Source organism: Antennarius striatus, chromosome 19, assembly GCF_040054535.1.
Source record: "Antennarius striatus isolate MH-2024 chromosome 19, ASM4005453v1, whole genome shotgun sequence".
Lineage (NCBI taxonomy): Eukaryota > Metazoa > Chordata > Actinopteri > Lophiiformes > Antennariidae > Antennarius > Antennarius striatus.
The window spans coordinates 15,074,011-15,090,898 of NC_090794.1; the positions used below are offsets into that span (position 1 = coordinate 15,074,011).

At 44.0% G+C, this 16,888-nt stretch overlaps 1 protein-coding gene across 2 annotated transcripts; it reads right to left on the reverse strand.

The window, feature by feature from the left end:
* Window positions 1–281: 281 nt before the first annotated feature.
* On the reverse strand, window positions 282–16,861 carry fdft1 (farnesyl-diphosphate farnesyltransferase 1). 2 transcript variants are annotated; one of them, XM_068342902.1, is made up of 8 exons: window positions 16,227–16,861; window positions 13,916–14,013; window positions 12,695–12,878; window positions 8,247–8,375; window positions 3,981–4,172; window positions 1,699–1,875; window positions 1,385–1,537; window positions 282–1,312 (listed from the first exon to the last, which is right to left on the reverse strand). In XM_068342902.1, the coding sequence occupies exons 1-8, from the start codon at window positions 16,323–16,325 to the stop codon at window positions 1,085–1,087; spliced, it is 1,260 nt and encodes a 419-aa protein (XP_068199003.1). In that variant the 5' UTR covers window positions 16,326–16,861; the 3' UTR covers window positions 282–1,084. The 2 variants fall into 2 exon arrangements, with proteins under 2 accessions (XP_068199003.1, XP_068199002.1); XM_068342901.1 differs by lacking the exon at window positions 16,227–16,861 and having other exon boundaries at window positions 13,916–15,389.
* Between the last annotated feature and the right edge of the window lie 27 nt (window positions 16,862–16,888).

Genomic DNA, 16,888 nt, shown 5'->3' on the forward strand with positions numbered 1-16,888 from the left:
GTTTTGGAGCACTGGAGCTTTGTTAGCTTTTTTGTTTGCCTCACAACTATATTTTTACATAACATGCAAATTTCAATTAACCTAAAATTACAAAAAATATTTGGTCAGTTTTTGAGGTGTGGACAGACGACCCCCTGGTTACCTATAGACGGACTGATACAGAGTGAAAAGTTCCGTTCAGTAAATGAGCTCTGGGGTAAAATAAGAAAAGACTAGAATTTATTAAATCAATTTAACCAACAGACTACATACCACAATAACCACTTCTCAGACCATCCATATTCATTAACTTCTTTTAATTAAATATGTACAATTCAGAATTTCCCATTACATAGCAATGTCTGTAGCTCTCCTTTGGTTCTGTACAAGGTTCCTCTATGCTACCTTTTTTACTCACCAAAACTGTGTTAAGGTCACTTCAGCTAGATTCTTTCAAATATGAAATGCATTTGTTCTTTGTTCATTTGAATTGATACTGTCAAAACATGACATTCACTTTTCCCAGTTATAAAAGGACAAAGAGTAAAGCTAAGCTCTGCTGTCAGTGCCTGGTGCTTCCACTAGAGAGTACATTGGTGTCAAAGTCAGTCTTTCTCTTGTAGAAACATCAAACTAACTGGAAAATGAAGCTGACTTTCTATATGACATGAAAAAAATGACAAAATTTGTGAAGGTTTTCTCCATATCACAAAACAGGCAGTGTTACTGTTTGCGTGTTTTGCTTCAGCGTCACTTTAACAGAGAAAAAATGTATTCACTAATTTTAGAAATTCAAACATCCTGAATTATTTCACTCACTTTAAAGAGTCAAAACAAAATCAAACAGAAAAAACCATCAAACAACATGCCCTGAATTTTTCATTGTGCCTTTTCTGCTGGTGAATAAATCCACACAACTCTGTGTGGTGGTGTCCAGATGTTGGATGGACTGTGATTAATCCCTATCAGTGAAGGTCCATAATCCTACAATGGCCATAATGATGATGGTAAAGCATGAAGAAGTGCTTTAGATACCACAACTAAATGAGAACTAGACCTCCAGAGTGGGCAGAGGTGAAACCAGAGTCTGTTGACCCAGAATGCTTCAGTGTCCGGGCATGTTCCCGGTGCCCTGGGCCTGAGCTGCCGTGGTGCTGAGGTACTGCCAGCTCAGGGCAGCCAGCAGCATGGCAGCAGACAGGTACATGGGTGACAGGTAGTGTGTCCTGGTGGGGAGGTTGGACTGTGACAGGGCAGATTTCTCTCGGACCACAGCCAGAATGTTCAGGGTCTTGTCCCTCGACGGGTCACAGAGGGAGACCTTCTGTAAAATCTGTAAAGAAGCGGTTTGTGTTAAAGTCTGGCCAGTGTGGTGGACAGAAACAGCAAATACACAAATACACACCTGCTGGCTGTACTGAGCAATGATCATTTGCACAGCTCTCATGTTGGTAGCTTCCATCATGAGTGTGACGGCCTGTCCCTTTCTGATCTTCACCACTCCCTGGAACACCATGGGATTGTTGTAGCATGTTGACAGTGTAGCTATCGCCATCACCTGGTCAGGAAAGCAGTAACATGGAGCCAAGCTGAATGAATGAATCACACATTTTTCCTATCTGACAGCTAAACTCAAATCAGGGCTGCTTAAATGTGTCATTTACACCAAATCCAATCACAAATTTGTCAGGTTACATAAAGATGTGAATGATGGTGTACCTGTGGAATTGCGCAGAAATTGAAGATGCTCTGGTTACGCAGGCAGGACAGGTAAGCGATGACATCAGGGACATGTCGCAGAGCATCAGTGACCAGCAGGTTGAGACAGCAGAGAGCAGACTCCAACTTCTCAGGCTTGGCAAAGTCCTCGAGACAACCTGCAAATTGACTCCATGCCTGCAGAGGGAGACAGAGAACACATAATGATAACAGACCTTTTTCTGATTCGGTACTTGGCAACAGGGGATATATATGTTGAAATGAGCATTCACTGTAATAGAAGTCTAATTCAAGAAGGAAACTCTTGGATTGTTACCTTTCACCTGTCAAATAAACATAAGCAGAAACATTTCTACTGAACTTCCTTCTATTCATATGATACTTCATGTCTGGAGCTCCTAAAATACACACACTAGCATCACCTGTACAGGTAGTCGTCGACTTGCGACCTATGCAACTTACGACCGACCGACTTTACGACCACAATATCCGGGCAACGCGGGCATTCCCTCCAGCCACAGTACTCACGCTCCGAGACTCCCGCGCTCTCTTCAGTCCCCACGGCGCACACACGCTGTTCAGTCACACTGAGATCAATAGCCCAGCCCACTACTGATGGGCTGGGCTGCTTAGGAGGCTGTGACGGAGAAATGTATGAATGGCGTATGGAAAAACTGTCAAGCGTTACGTGAACTCTTCTGCTGGATTTGAAAGTGATGAAGAACTTGATCAGATTCGGGAGAAAATAGTGAAACTGGCAAAAAACCTCTCCTTGGAGAACTTACGAATGATCTGATAAGAACGCTATCAGTAAGAACTGATAGCGCTGGAAGAAGAAGAGAGAAGAGAAGCAGAGAAAGAAGAGGAGGAAACATAAAAAATGTTCACCACCAAAGGCTTGTCAGAAGACTTTTCCCTGTTAAATAAACTCTGTGCACACTTTGAAGAAATGGACATAGAACATAGAAACATTTGCAAGGATTGAACGGATGGCAAACGACGCTTTCCGTCCATATCGTGAAATTTATGAGGAGAAAAACAAACAAACAATTCAGACAAAGCTCACAATAATTATGAAAAGATCGTCTCCCGCTCCCACCAACCCACACGCTGCCCCAGCTGACGATCCGGACGACCCACAGCCAGGCACCAGCGCTGCTGGATTGAATTTTTACTTAAGAGTCGATTTACGACCAAGTCGAATTACGACCGCTCTGTCGGGACCAATCGCGGTCGTAAGTCAACAACTACCTGTATATAGATTTACAATAACAGTATCATACTAAATAATATTATGTCATAAAATATCATATTAAATTAACCAATTATTTGTGCCTCTATACGAGTTTTATTATATATGGACTCTCAAGGGTTTAATTCATCCTTGTAACTTGATTAATTTAACCCAGACATCCATCATGATGTGTAGCTGTCCCATTCGATATTTTGATTATTTTTAAAATCAGAGATGAATTAATCAAAACAGACAACATGATCAGTCCATGTAATTCCCCTGTATTAAACAGGCTTTGAGAAATTGTGCTTACAGGAGAAACACTACATGCTGACTGTAAGGCCTTAACTCCACTAACAGTAGTATGTCAGCTATTATGATTTTACTACAATAAATATCAGTGGGTAGCGCTGTACCTAGAGTGTATCCTGCCTCTCACCCTAAGTCAGCTGGGATAGGCTTCAGCAACCCTGTGACCCGCGACAGCTCAGGAAGTAGGTAATGAAAATGAATGAGTGAAAATATCGCAGCTCTCCGCAAAAGTTTACTCTCCATTCTTTCCCCACTGGTTTTCACTGCCTCCAGGACGTCACACACCCAGGTCTGAGCTGGGGTGGGGCATCCTCAGATGAGGGTGTAACACCTAATGAGTAAAGGGTCCATGTAACATCTAGTCTTATCAAGTATCCTAGTAGAATTTACTAAAATGTGTTCAGTTTGAATCTTGATGGGCATCCACACAGTCACACCAACCCCACATAGTATCCATCCATCCATCCATCCATCATGACCCTAAAGCTTAAGCCCCACATAGTACCGATTACTATATCCTCAAACAACTTTTTTGCAGGGCATCTTTCATTTCTCTTATTCCTGACAGACACAATCGTGTTGGACTGATCTGTGAACTCAGCATTATGTCAGTTTGCAAACATTATACATCCTCCAGATTAATATTAAGATGGAAGTTCGAATGGATTTGAAACTGAACCTTCTGAATCTAACTGTAGGTCTCAGGTCAGCAACAGCAAAGACCGTAAGGTCTCACCTCCTGTGGCCAGAAGGCACGTCCCTCCTGCATATCCTCCAGGTAGTCCCGGATGATGTTGGTCTTCTGGAGGAATAAGCCCATGGAGTTGGCCAGCTCCGTGTCCTGGCCCACCTCAGGGTCCTCCAGTTTAGACGCAGAGAACAGCTGAGACAGACCGATGCCGACCAGCCCGGCCACGTAGTGGCAGTACTGCAAACAGGACGAAAGGAGTCAGTTCCTACTGGTTCACAAGATGGTTCATCTGATGTGATGTGATCAAAATTAACAGGTCAGAATGACTGTAATTCATTATAAACTCATTGGCTGACAGAGCTTTGTAGCAATCAATCTCCTTTGGTGGAATTTTTCCGACACTCCAGACAAATACTGTTGCTTTCTATCTGTTCTTGACCAATGCCAAGATGCTTCGTCCAGAGCAACACAGTGTTCACTTGTGAGTGCACTCTGACATACAGAAACTTTGTTGTATCATAAGCTGCCTTCTTCTTCTGTCGTATGTCATTAGACCTCCAGCTCCGTTGCAGCAAGCCAGTCCAATGTGCCACTGTCTAAGTCTATTAAGCCACGGTCTCCATTTGGTGGCCGGTATATGGGGCAACTGGTAGTCACGTGCTCCACAGTCTGTGGTGTAACCCCACATTTGCAATGGGCACTCTCTGTGAGACCCCACTTCTGCATTGCTGCACCAAAGCGTCCCACACCAGTCCTCAAGCGATTGAGGGTTTTCCACTCCTTACAGGGGAGATGCTGGCCAGGAACATCTGTTGGGTCCTCAATGAATAGGTGAAGCCGTGATGGTCTGGCTGCCTTCCACTGGCCCCTCCATTTTGCCTTCACCCAGGAAGCCTTGGAGGTGTCTGCTGGTGTTGCTGGTAACAGTTCCTGGGCATGTGTGGCAAAGGGGTACCGGGATTTGAGGCGTGACTGCTGTGGTGTCTCCGTGACAACCTTGTGGAGGAGGTGGGATTCACACCGCTGAGCCTTCTGAGCGAGGGCAAGCATGGCTGCTGCTCTTCTGACCTCTGCAGGAGCAATACCGGCGAGGACAGGCAGTTGGTTGGGGTGGCTCGTAGGCATCCGGAGACAATCCGTAGGGCAGTGTTGAGGGCAGCATCCAGCTTCTTAACATGAGGGCTGTGGCTCCAGACTGGGGCATAGTACTCAGCGGAGGGAAACACCAGGGCCTCAGTGGAGATACGCAGTGCCTTGGTGGTGGCTCCCCACGTTGTACCGTATCAGTGCGGCACAAGCGGTGGTCTTGCCTTTCACACTGTCCAGATGTTGTTTAAAAGACAGGGTCTGGTCCAGCTTCACTCCGAGGTATGTTGGGGAGCACTTGGATTGTAGCGGGAAATTGTCAACCATTATGTTGATATTGCAGTTGGCTTCCTTGCTGTACAGGTGAAACATTGTTAACACAGTATTTTCAACACTGAGCTTGAGGTGCCAGTCCTTCAAGTATGAGGACAGGATGTTCATGTCCTCAGAAAGGCCCTCCTCTGCTGCTTCCCAAGATGGCTTTCTGAGCAAGATGGCCAGGTCATCTGCGTAGCCGTACTTCCGTGATGTTGTTTAGGGTAGGTCGTAGATGTAGATGTTGAACAGAAGTAGTGCCAGTAGTGAACCCTGCAGGGCACCCTTCCTGAGCTTTCTCACCCTACTGCTTTGGCCATTGGTGGTGTGGAGCCGAAAGCTGCGGTTGCTCAGCATGTTCATTATGAAGCTCACCATATGCTTATCTGGGATGGTCTCCAGAAGCTTCATGTGGAGCCCGCACAGCCAGACAGTGTCGTATGCAGCAGTGGGGTCCAAGAAGACAGCACCGGCCTTCTCTCCTGCCTGGAAGCTTTCCTCTATGTCGTGGCACAGAAGGGTCACCTGGTCTGTTGTCAACCTACCGCTTCGGAGCCAGCTTGTTCTTTGGGCAGCTGGGGGTCGATGACTGGGGTGAGGCATGTCAGGATGAGGCGTTCCAGGAGTTTAAAGGAAACACACAGGAGGGAGACAGGCTGGTATCCCTTAGGGTCATTGCTTGGCTTGTTTGGCTTCGGCAGGGCGATCACCTTGGCACAGCGCCAGATCTTTGGCAGCTGTGAGTACTGGAGGCATGCAGAAAGGAAGGAACAGAGCCAGCCTTCTTGCCTTGATGTTCTAAGTACTCCGGGTGGACGCCGTCTAAGTCTGGTGCCTTGCCAGTCTTTAGGTGTTGTATGGCCAGATCCATCTCATGACCCGTGAAGTTGGTCGACAGGTTGTTGTTGCATCCTGGGGCCCTGAGCAGCTTGTGCACTCTTGCTGATGTTTTTCTAGTGAAGTTCTTGTCTGCATTGCAAAGCGGCCATTACTCAGCAGGAGCGATGCAATGGAATCTGCGGTGATGGGGCATTGTGCTGGAGTTGTTGACCTTCCCGTCAGTTTGTTCAGAGTCTGCCACCCCTATCGGCTTGAGTGTGTGAAGTTGATTGATTCCACCGTTCCAATCCAGCATTGCCTACGCATCTCGTTCAACCTGCAGAATAGGTCATCTGCTGCTTTGTCCCTGCCTGCAGTGGTTTGTGCTTCTGAATGGGCACAAAGAAGGTGTTCACATTCCTCGTCACAGCAGGGAATGTGCGCTTTGCGTACACCGCGGGGGATGTTTTTCTTGGCGGCGGCCAGCAGCATATTACAGTAAGAGGTGTCGTTCAGGTTGTTAGGGTGTGGTAGATCAGGAGCTGCCATGTTCAGTTGTTTAGTGAAGCCTGCCCGGTTAGCTTTCCGGAAGTTCCACCTCTTGACATCTCTCCCTGGCACAGGCTGGACCAACGATGGAATGGTGATTAGTGACGGCCGATGGTGTGACCGAGGGAACATGTCCAAGATGCGTCTCACAGGGAGGGACTGGTTGTTACGGCATTTCGCAAATGCGAGGTCTGGATTGGTGGTGCTGCTCCATCGTGCAGAGCAGAATGTGCATGGCTCCTTTGGGTCGTACAGGAGTGTGGCATCTAAAGTGGAGGCCCAGTCTACCAGGAAGTCGCCGTCAGCATCCGTGCTGCTGTAACCCCAGTCTGTATGGAGGCTATTGAAGTCGCCAGTTTTGAGTCTTTGAGTTTTGAACTGCCAGGCAGGAGGCCTAGAGGAAGACCAAAGAGGAGGTTTATGGATGTAATGAGGGAAGACATGAAGGTAGTTGGTGTGAGAGAAGAGGATTCAAAGGACAGGGCTAGATGGAGGAAATTGATTCGCTGTGGCGACCCCTGAAGGGAAAAGCCGAAAGGAAAAGAAGAAGAAGAAGAAGAAGAGTGTACACGGCTGGGGCTGGGACATTTGGCAGGGACGATGGGATCTGTCTGCTGGGTGGTGGTTTGTAGACCTTGACAATAGTGGTGTCTTGTACTTTCGTGGCAATCCATTCGGTCTCTGCGTCCTCTGGGGATTGTCCAGTGGCTGACCAAGCCATGTCTTTGCGGACAAATGTGGCAATGCCATGTTGTTTATTGGCAGTGTGGCAGGCCAAAATGTACCCAGGGACCCTAAGGATGTTCTTGTTTTCCTGGTGTGTCTCCTGCAGGGTGATCACTGTCACATAATTTTCTGGCTACTTGCTCAAGGATGTTGATCTTGGCAGTGGTGAGACCTTCGACGTTGAGCTGGAGAAGCACTAGCACCGGACCTGTGGTCAGTAGACGTTGTGAAGACATTTGTTTCGCTTAAAAGCATGCAATCTTGCAACTACTCTTCAGCTACTTGCAGGGGAGGCCACGTGGAGGCTGTCTTCTTCTCCCATGAGCTGCCGCAACTTCTCTGTCTCCCCCTGGTTCGCCATCCTCTGTTCCATAATTGGATCAGTCGTCATTACGTTGAATTCCATGATTAGAAACCTGATTTTCACTGACAAGCTCCACCAGACCGTCCCCCATCTCTCCCCGTTGAAAAAAGTGACGTCTACAGACGTCACTGACAGCCAGTGAGTTAAGACAGACACATGTGTACACATGTTGATAGTCAACGCTAACCAGACCCAGGGTTGGGTCGCTGATTGCAAATATTTCTCTTTTTCAAAACTTGTATGACATCTTATCAGACGGAGAGACAAACTTCCAAACCATCGTGTCTATTCTTCAGTGTGTTTACTTGTCTCTCATGTCGAGTCCATGTAAGATAAACAGTGTCTGTCATTTATTTTTTGCTAACATTGGACGTATTTGTTATACTTTTCATGAGACAATTAAAATTATTTCTGCCATTATCGTAATGTGCTAACATAAGGCTGTCGTTTACCAGGTCCCATTCCTTCATGGTGCCCACTTTCTTCTCCAGGAATTCAGCCATTCCCACTCCCATACGGTGGCAGATATCCGAGATGACATCTCTGTACTCCTGGGCGAGGTTTCTGAATTCCTGTGATATCTGGATTGGTATGCATGAAAACAAAAGTTCAAGATTTTTTTAACAAAGGTTCACTTTTTAAGTCACCATAGAAATTACACATTTATTTTATAAAATAATTCCTGCAGGGAGCATGTAATGTCATTCAGTATCTTTTCTCAATACAGTAATGCCTCACTTGTTCACACTTTAAGATCCACGGCTTCACTACATCACTGATTTTTAGTAAGTAATCACATGATACTGTACGTGCATGCTATTGGCTGACAGCATCCGGAGGTGTGCTGTGTTCCAAGACTGACGGAGCACAGCGCACTTCCATGAAACACAAAAGTGCTTTCAACAGTCTATCAGAATGGTAAAAGGTAATAGTTTAGTTTAGTTTATTTGTTTAGCACATGTTCAGTACAAGTACAAAAACTGTGCAAGGTGGGAACGAAGCCTTATTAGGCTTGTACAGAGTTCCACACCTGCCTGTATCAAATTTAAGATATGCAGGCTAAACAATCAACTGAAGAAAACAACAAAAAATCGCGTATTCCAAAAATAAGAAGGCAGCAAAGACAAATCACGCACAATCAGTACAAAAAATGGATCAACAAATCTGTCAGAAGAACAAATGCAAAGATCAGGAGGACAGAAGGTATTTTTTTAGACAATTTTTGAAAACAGAAAAGGAGGATATTGATCGCAGTGTTGGGCTTAATTCATTCCAGAGCTTAGGACCTCTAAAAGTGATGTTGAATTGGTGTTTTGAAGTTCGGGTATATGGTAAAAGTACTGTACACTGTTGTTGCTGTATCTAGTTTGATATGTATGGACATGTGTAGTGGGGGTGAATACATTCTGTAGGGTGACTGGAAGTTCTTGATTCCTATATATAAATTTGTGTGTGAATAGGCATGTTTGATAAATATTTATTTTGTCAATGGATAGTACCTGGTATTTGTTGAATAGGGGTACCGAGGGTGCATATCTGTTAGAGTGGGAAATCATTCTAAGGTATTTTTTATTGTATGACACATACATCTTAAGTATGTAGGATATGTAGCTGCCTAGACGATGTTGCAGTAATTGATGAATGGAAACAAAAAACTGTCATATAAAGTTAAGTGAGCTGTGGAGTGAATTAAGGGACAGACCTTCCTCAATATCCAAAGCATTTTTGCAGATCTTCTTGAGACAAGGTCAATATGATCAGACCATTTGAGACTGCTATCTATAATAACTCCTAAAAATTTAGTACGGTGAACTAATTCTATTTCAGCATTATTAATAATTATTTTGGCTAAATCTATGGGATAATGTTTGTTTGTATTACAGAAGATCATGAAATAACATTTTTTCACATTGAGGGTGAGTTTGTTCAAATGAAACCATTTTGCGATAGAAGATAATTCTTGATTGACGGTTTGAATTAAAATAATGAAATCTTTGTGTGAAGTAACAAGGTTGGTATCATCTGCAAATAATACTGGGAGGAGTTTGGTGCATGTCATGGCCATATCGTTAATATAAATTAAAAATAATAAAGGGCTCAGGATTGATCCTTGGGGAACACCATACGATATTGATAATTTCTTGGAGGAAAAACCAGCTAGATGGACATATTGTTCTCGATTTGTGAGCTAGTTTCTGAACCATTTCAGGGCAATATCCTCCACTCCATATCTATTTAGTTTTGCGATCAATATGTCATGACTAACCGTATCAAATGCCTTACTCAGATCCAAGAACACTCCTAGGGCAAATGTTTTATTATCAAGAGCTGATGAGATATAATTAACGAGTTGTATAAGGGCATGTTCAGTGGAATGTTTTTTGCGAAAACCATATTGGTGTTGATATAGAATATTGTTGACTGCTAGGTGATTTGATAATCTGGAATAGATTAGTTTTTCCAAGATTTTGGATATGGATGGTAGAATAGATATTGGCCTGTAATTGCTGAATTCCTTGGAGTTGCCTGTCTTGAAAATGGGTATAACTTTTGCGATTTTTAAGTCCTGGGGGACATTTCCAGTTTTGACAGACAGAGGGAGGATATGAGTGAGGGGTTTGATAATGTAGTCAATAGTCTCCTTAAGAAGGACACTCTTGATGCCGTCATGACCATGAGCTGTGTTTTTTAGTGACATGGTGATATCTCGGACCTCTTGCATTGTTGGTGGGTCAAAATTATGGAGTGAAGGATATTGACCTTTAATCATGGAACAGGGATTTACGTTTGAATCTTTAAAATTAGATGCTAATTCTGGGCCAACTGATATAAAGAAATCATTAAAGCCATTAGCTATGTCACTAGGGTTAGTGAGGACCCCCTTCTTGCCATTCATTTCAATGGGTGCAGCTGATGAGGATTTAGTACGATTCAGTAGGTGATTGATGAGGTTCCATGTTGATTTGATGTTATTGGAAGCTTGAGTAAATTGATTAGAATAGTATGTTTTCTTTACTTTTTATACTAAAGCTGAAAATTGTTTCTTACATTTTTTATAAGTTTCAGTATTCAAAGGAGAGGGTTTAAAAATGGATCTCTTATAAATTTTATTTTTCTTCTAAGAGAGCTTTATTAATTCATCAGTTATCCATGGCTTCCCTCCAGAGGATTTGTGACGAGATTTAGTGGACTCCAAGGGAAATGATGCATCCAAGGCCTTATTAAAGGCCTTTAGAAATAATTCATATGCTTTATGCACCTCTTGCAACGTAAGAACCTCATCCCATATGATAGAGCTAATGGCTAATTTGAAATTATCAAAGTTATTTCTGGAAATTTTACGGTATTTTAGTGGCTCATTCGCCTTTTTAGACATAGGAGAGCGGGATTGGATAAATTGAAATACAGGTAGGTGGTCAGAGACATCACACATTAGGAGGCCTGAATTGACCTCAAAATCAAAAGAGTTGAACAAAATGTTATCAATAAGAGTAGCAGATGAGGAGGTGATTCGGGATGGTTTAGTAATTAAAGGAAGAAAGTGTATTTAGAAAATCGACTGTTGGTGTGAGATCACATTTGAGTAAATTGATATTATAATCACCAAGTAAAAAACATAATTTACCTTCTTTGGTTATTATTTCAAGAGTGGAATAGAGTGCGTCAATAAATGTGTTGATGTCGGAATCTGGTGGTCTGTATATGCAACCAATCAAAATACTATCGCCATTAAATTACAGGTAGTCGCCGACTTACGACCGCGATTGGGACCGACAGATCGGTCGTAACTCGACTTGGTCGTAAATCGACTCTTAAGTAAAAATTAAATCCAGCAGCGCTGGTTCTTGGCTGGGGGTCGTCCGGATCGTCAGCTGAGGCAGCGTGTGGGTTGGTGGGAGCGGGAGACGATCTTTTCATAATCATTGTGAGCTTTGTCTGAATTGTTCGTTTGTTTTTCTCCTCATAAATTTCACGATATGGACGGAAAGCGTCGTTTGCCATCCGTTCAATCCTTGCAAATGTTTCTATGTTCTATGTGCATTTCTTCAAAGTGTGCACGGAGTTTATTTAACAGGGAAAAGCCTTCTGACAATTCTTTGGTGGTGAACATTTTTTATGTTTCCTGCTCTTCTTTCTCTGCTTCTCTTCTCTCTTCTTCTTCCACTCTTTCTTCTTCCAGCGCGATCAGTTCTTCTTACAGCGCGATCATTCGTGAGTTCTCCAAGGAGAGGTTTTTTGCCAGTTTCACTATTTTCTCCCGAATCTGATCAAGTTCTTCGTCACTTTCAAATCCAGCAGAAGAGTTCACATAACGCTTGACAGTTTTTCCATACGCCATTCATACATTTCTCCGTCACAGCCTCCTAAGCAGCCCAGCCCATCAGTAGTGGGCTGGGCTATTGATCTCAGTGTGACTGAACAGCGTGTGTGCGCCGTGGGGACTGGAGAGAGCGCGGGAGTCTCAGAGCGTGAGTACTGTGGCTGGAGGGAATGCCCCGCCCTACCCGGACATTGTGGTCGTAAAGTCGGTCGGTCGTAAGTTGCACAGGTCGTAAGTCGGCGACTACCTGTACTGACATGGTGGAATTTCAATGAATATAGACTCTGTGTTGGTGGTGTCAAAGTCAGCAGTGAGCTCTTCTCTTGATATAGCATTATAGGCGTTCAAAACATATAGTGACACACCCCCTCCTCTTCAGATATAAGGTTGTTTAATATCAGTATGGGAGGGTTCATAAATGTTTAAATTAACATAAATTATAGAAGAAATAGTTTGTCGCTATATCGCAGAATTTCATTTTGATCATGGAACGCATTAACCGCAAGTATCGAGGGATTACTGTATATCAGTAAATCGGTAACTTTTTCCATGACTGCTTCAGAATTCAGTTCTACTGACCGTGGGGAAATCCTCCAGGACCCGTCTGTCTTTCTGTTGGCTTTCGGTGTAGCACCACTCGTTCTGGTACAGGAAGGTGTGGAACTCTTTCAACATGGGGACCTTTTTGTCCAGAGGGATGCTCATGTCATCCTCCACTGTGTCCAGAGCTCGCAGCACCAGGTAGAAAATACAGACTGCATGCCTGGATCACAGAGACAGAAGGGGGAGACACAAGACTAGTCAGATTCACATGTCAACAAAAAAAGCAGGTGTGTGAAACAATTCCCCACAGGTCCGATTAGTTCATAAGCAGAAAACTCCTCTTGACCAGGTATTTACAAATTACACACATGCACAGCTAAACTGTGTACAAACAGACTATATCTTCCTCTGCATGGCTGCAACTAAAACATTTGTTGAATGTTGATGAATCGACAATTCCAAATGCATTCAGTAACAACTGTTGACTGAATAACATTTCTTGGCTACAGCATGAATCATCTCATTACACAGTGATTTTTTGCTGACATCCCTTCATCACCAGCTGCTGGACATTGTGATGTGAACTTACTACGTTCAGATACTATATAAACTAACCACATAACAGTGCAGAAAAACAATTACAGATTAATAGATTTCAGATTATTTGAAAGTCTTAATGACATGTTTTACTGTACTTAGTCACACATTATCAGTATCTACATTTGTACTTTCCCTAGTATTGGACAGAATGTTTTTTTTTCTCCATTACGTATTTAGCAAATATCGACCAAGCAGTGGACATGTCAATACTGATATGCAGTTCAAATTTAGACTTCCAAGCTTGGACTTCCATGAATCAAGTCTGGATGAGACTGCTGCCAGTGTCCGGACTGAAAACCTGCTGATCAGCGTTATCTATAATAGAAAGGAAGAACTGTCCTGACAGCCTGCGAAAAACATTTATTTAGGATGATATGAAAGCTACCTCTGTCTGCTGCAACACTCCTCAGGACTGTGTCAATTCAATAGAGGGCTACTTTTTCTGGAATAATTAGCCAAACGCAATAAACTAAAAACAAATTATTTTTTTATGTTTCTATGTTATTATGTTTCGTAAGTGTTACGCAGCTAACGCATTAGCAAAGAAACAGGAAGTCCCCCGGACGACGCTATTGGGTCTGCCTGTCAGGAAATCAAACATGTCCCCGGACAAACCCCTCCCTCCCCACCTGGAGCACAGCTCGGTGTTTCACTCACCTCAGCTCCCCGTCGAGAGCCTGAATCACGGCTGCGAAACTGCGGCTGGTTTGGTTCAGGTACAGGTAGCAGGTCCGCAGACTCCGACTCATGGACTCCTGGCAGGACAAGCAGAAAAAGGCCGTGTGTCGGTAAAAGCCCACGGGTTTGAAGGCGCTGGAGGGCCGGGCGGCCTCCTGAAGGCTCCGCTCCCCCAGCCTCCAGCCAAGAACGTGTTGCCGTGGAGCGGAGCTGCAGCCGCGGGGAACCACTGAGAGAGAGCGCTTGAACACGGACAGAGTGGCTCGACACTTCCAACAAGCTCCAGCCATGCGATTAATTTATTCCTGCAGCTATAATCCGACCATGTCCATGTGGTCGCGCCTGATGGTGGAGGACTTAGACTGTCGTAGTCCATGCAGAGGACAAGCGAGGTGAAACGCTCTGGTGGGGACGTGGAGGCGTAGAAAACAAGCGCTCCGCTGATCTGACAGCGGTCCTGCCCACCCGGTACCTCACGGGGGTGCAGGCAAGCGCTTGTAAATCTGCTGTTATGATCAGGTTGCTCCTCCCCCCTCCGTCAGCACAACAACATCCGGGCGCGAGGCCTCATGGGGGTGGGGGTACCTCTGATAAGTTCATAGTAGTCCGTTTGCTGATTCTCCAAGTCGGTGTTTGAATTTAACTGTAAAAATAATAACTTTAGAAAAGTTAAAGAAAAAACTTTATTCTTCGCCCGGAAGGTAAAAAAAAATTTTCTCATTGAAAATGCAGGCCTACAAATATTAGTTGTAACATCATATAAGCTCCACTTTTTTGTGTTTTTTAAATTTATGGAAATTCGTTTTCCCCAACAGGCTTTGGTTCACGCAGCAGAGTTCACATTCAAAGGCACTGTTGGTTTACAAGGAAATCTTTTCACAAAGGATTTTAAAAAGTCTATATTTGGTTTGTTTCAGCTTTTTATCTGGTATTTAGCAAAATGACTTAAATTGTGAATTTCTTCAAATTAATTTCTTCACATTTAAAAGCTGAAATCCGCGTGCTCGTCCTTGAGGTGCATTTTAGTGCCACCTAGTGGTTGAGATGCACACGCACATAGATGAGGATCCGCTGATGTTTTCTGTTCATTCATCCTCGGGGAAAACACTCCTGTACTGAAGGATATGATATCCTGCATCTGATATTTTGATGATTAATAGTTTTGGATTAGATTTAGTTATTAGTTATTGGAAGTGTAACTAAAATTTAATGTAGAAGGTATATAATACCAAGAAAAATTTATATAATACCAAGTATTACCTTATACTTTGTGTACAAAAGACTAATGCACATGTTCACATTACAGTGTTAATGAACCAAACAATATACGGTTAATGCTAGTTAACACTGAAATGTGAACATGTGTATTAGTCTTTTGTACGCCAAGTATAAGATAATACTGTACTACTGAGATGGAGATCTGAAAACGTGGTGGTGTGTGTCGCACTGTTTCACCGACTGTGTTCTGTTTTTATAATGGCAGCCACAGAATAAAAAGGAAACGCGTACTGTGAGTGTGTTGTGTGTGTGTGTGTGTGTGTGTGTGTGTGTGTGTGTGTGTGTGTGTGTGTGTGTGTGTGTGTCCGAGCTATTCGGCATCAGAAACACTAAGGGACACTTCCTTGTCCACATCCGAATCAGTTCACAGGTAGTCGCCAAGATTTTTAAATATAAGCACATGTCAAATTCCATACTTATCAATGTGCGTTTGCTAACGGCAAATAATCTGTGATCATTGTTTGAAAGTGTTACAACTGTTCACCTGCAGCAGGTTCCATAGGTGTTGGTCAACAGGTGGACCTGCTTCAGCTGCCTGGATGGACTGTGGTAGTGGGACCTGCAGTCAGTCTGTCACCACAGATACAGGTGTCGACAACATAAAGACCTATTAGAGACTCGAACCAACTACCTTGTATTCCCAGCAGTCTGTCTCCAGGTCACACCGGTGTTAAAAGGTTAGGATTAACCTTCAAACACGCACAGTGTCTCTTCCCCCTGCACAACCCTCCGATCTCATTACGTAACGTAAATCCACGTTAGTGGACACACCGCCCGTGAGGATCGGAACCGGAGGCTGAGCGCAGATCTAATTAGTCGGACTACCTCAATCTTTCTATCTGCTAGTGAGCTGACAGAATATGGAAGACCTTATCGATGCGCTGAAGGGAGGACATCACGTTCTCGATGCAGATCTGCATCGCGTCACGCATCCACGCAGCGTGGGTCTGACGTCAGAACGAGTTCGTCTGCTGTACTTGTGTGTTTATGTTCAGAGAGCGGATTTACTCACGTAATCCAGTTTGGGCATGACGGCAGTGCAGCCGCCCATTTTAAACCTAAACAGGTTGAGGATCTCCTCCGGGTGGCCCAGGGACTTCAGGATGTCCATACCGGTCCAGATGCTCCGCTACCAGCTGACGGGGAACCGGTCAAGGTGTTCTGCATCCACCAGATGCTCGCTGGATTCAGCCGCCGCAGCAGCGGCTCAGCTTTCGGTCTCATGGGCGTCACATCGACCGATGCTTCTGATTGGCTGAAGAGTCATCGTCTAACAGACGAAGGTCCAATTAGCGTCTGCAGATCCTGGTGTGATGCCCCGCCTCGGCGCACTGCCGTGAATAGCGCCCTGTGATTGGTCACTTCATCAAAAGGCGAACTCATACCTGCCGAATTTATTCCCACCTGTTGGTTGAGTCACCAGGCTGATGAATGAAGAATATGTTCATATCATATGTTCATATTTTGTAATTTGAATAATCTCATTTTGTACAAATATATTTCCTATACATTACATGTGATAGTAGTATGGGTGGATTATTAATTTAATCTTCTGTCACATGCTAAGTAGACATGAATAGCAGCAGGACGTTTTTATTAAATGTTTTGCTGCCACATGCAGCATTGGAGCAACACACAAACTAAAATATAATGTCATCCAAGTTAGACAGAAAA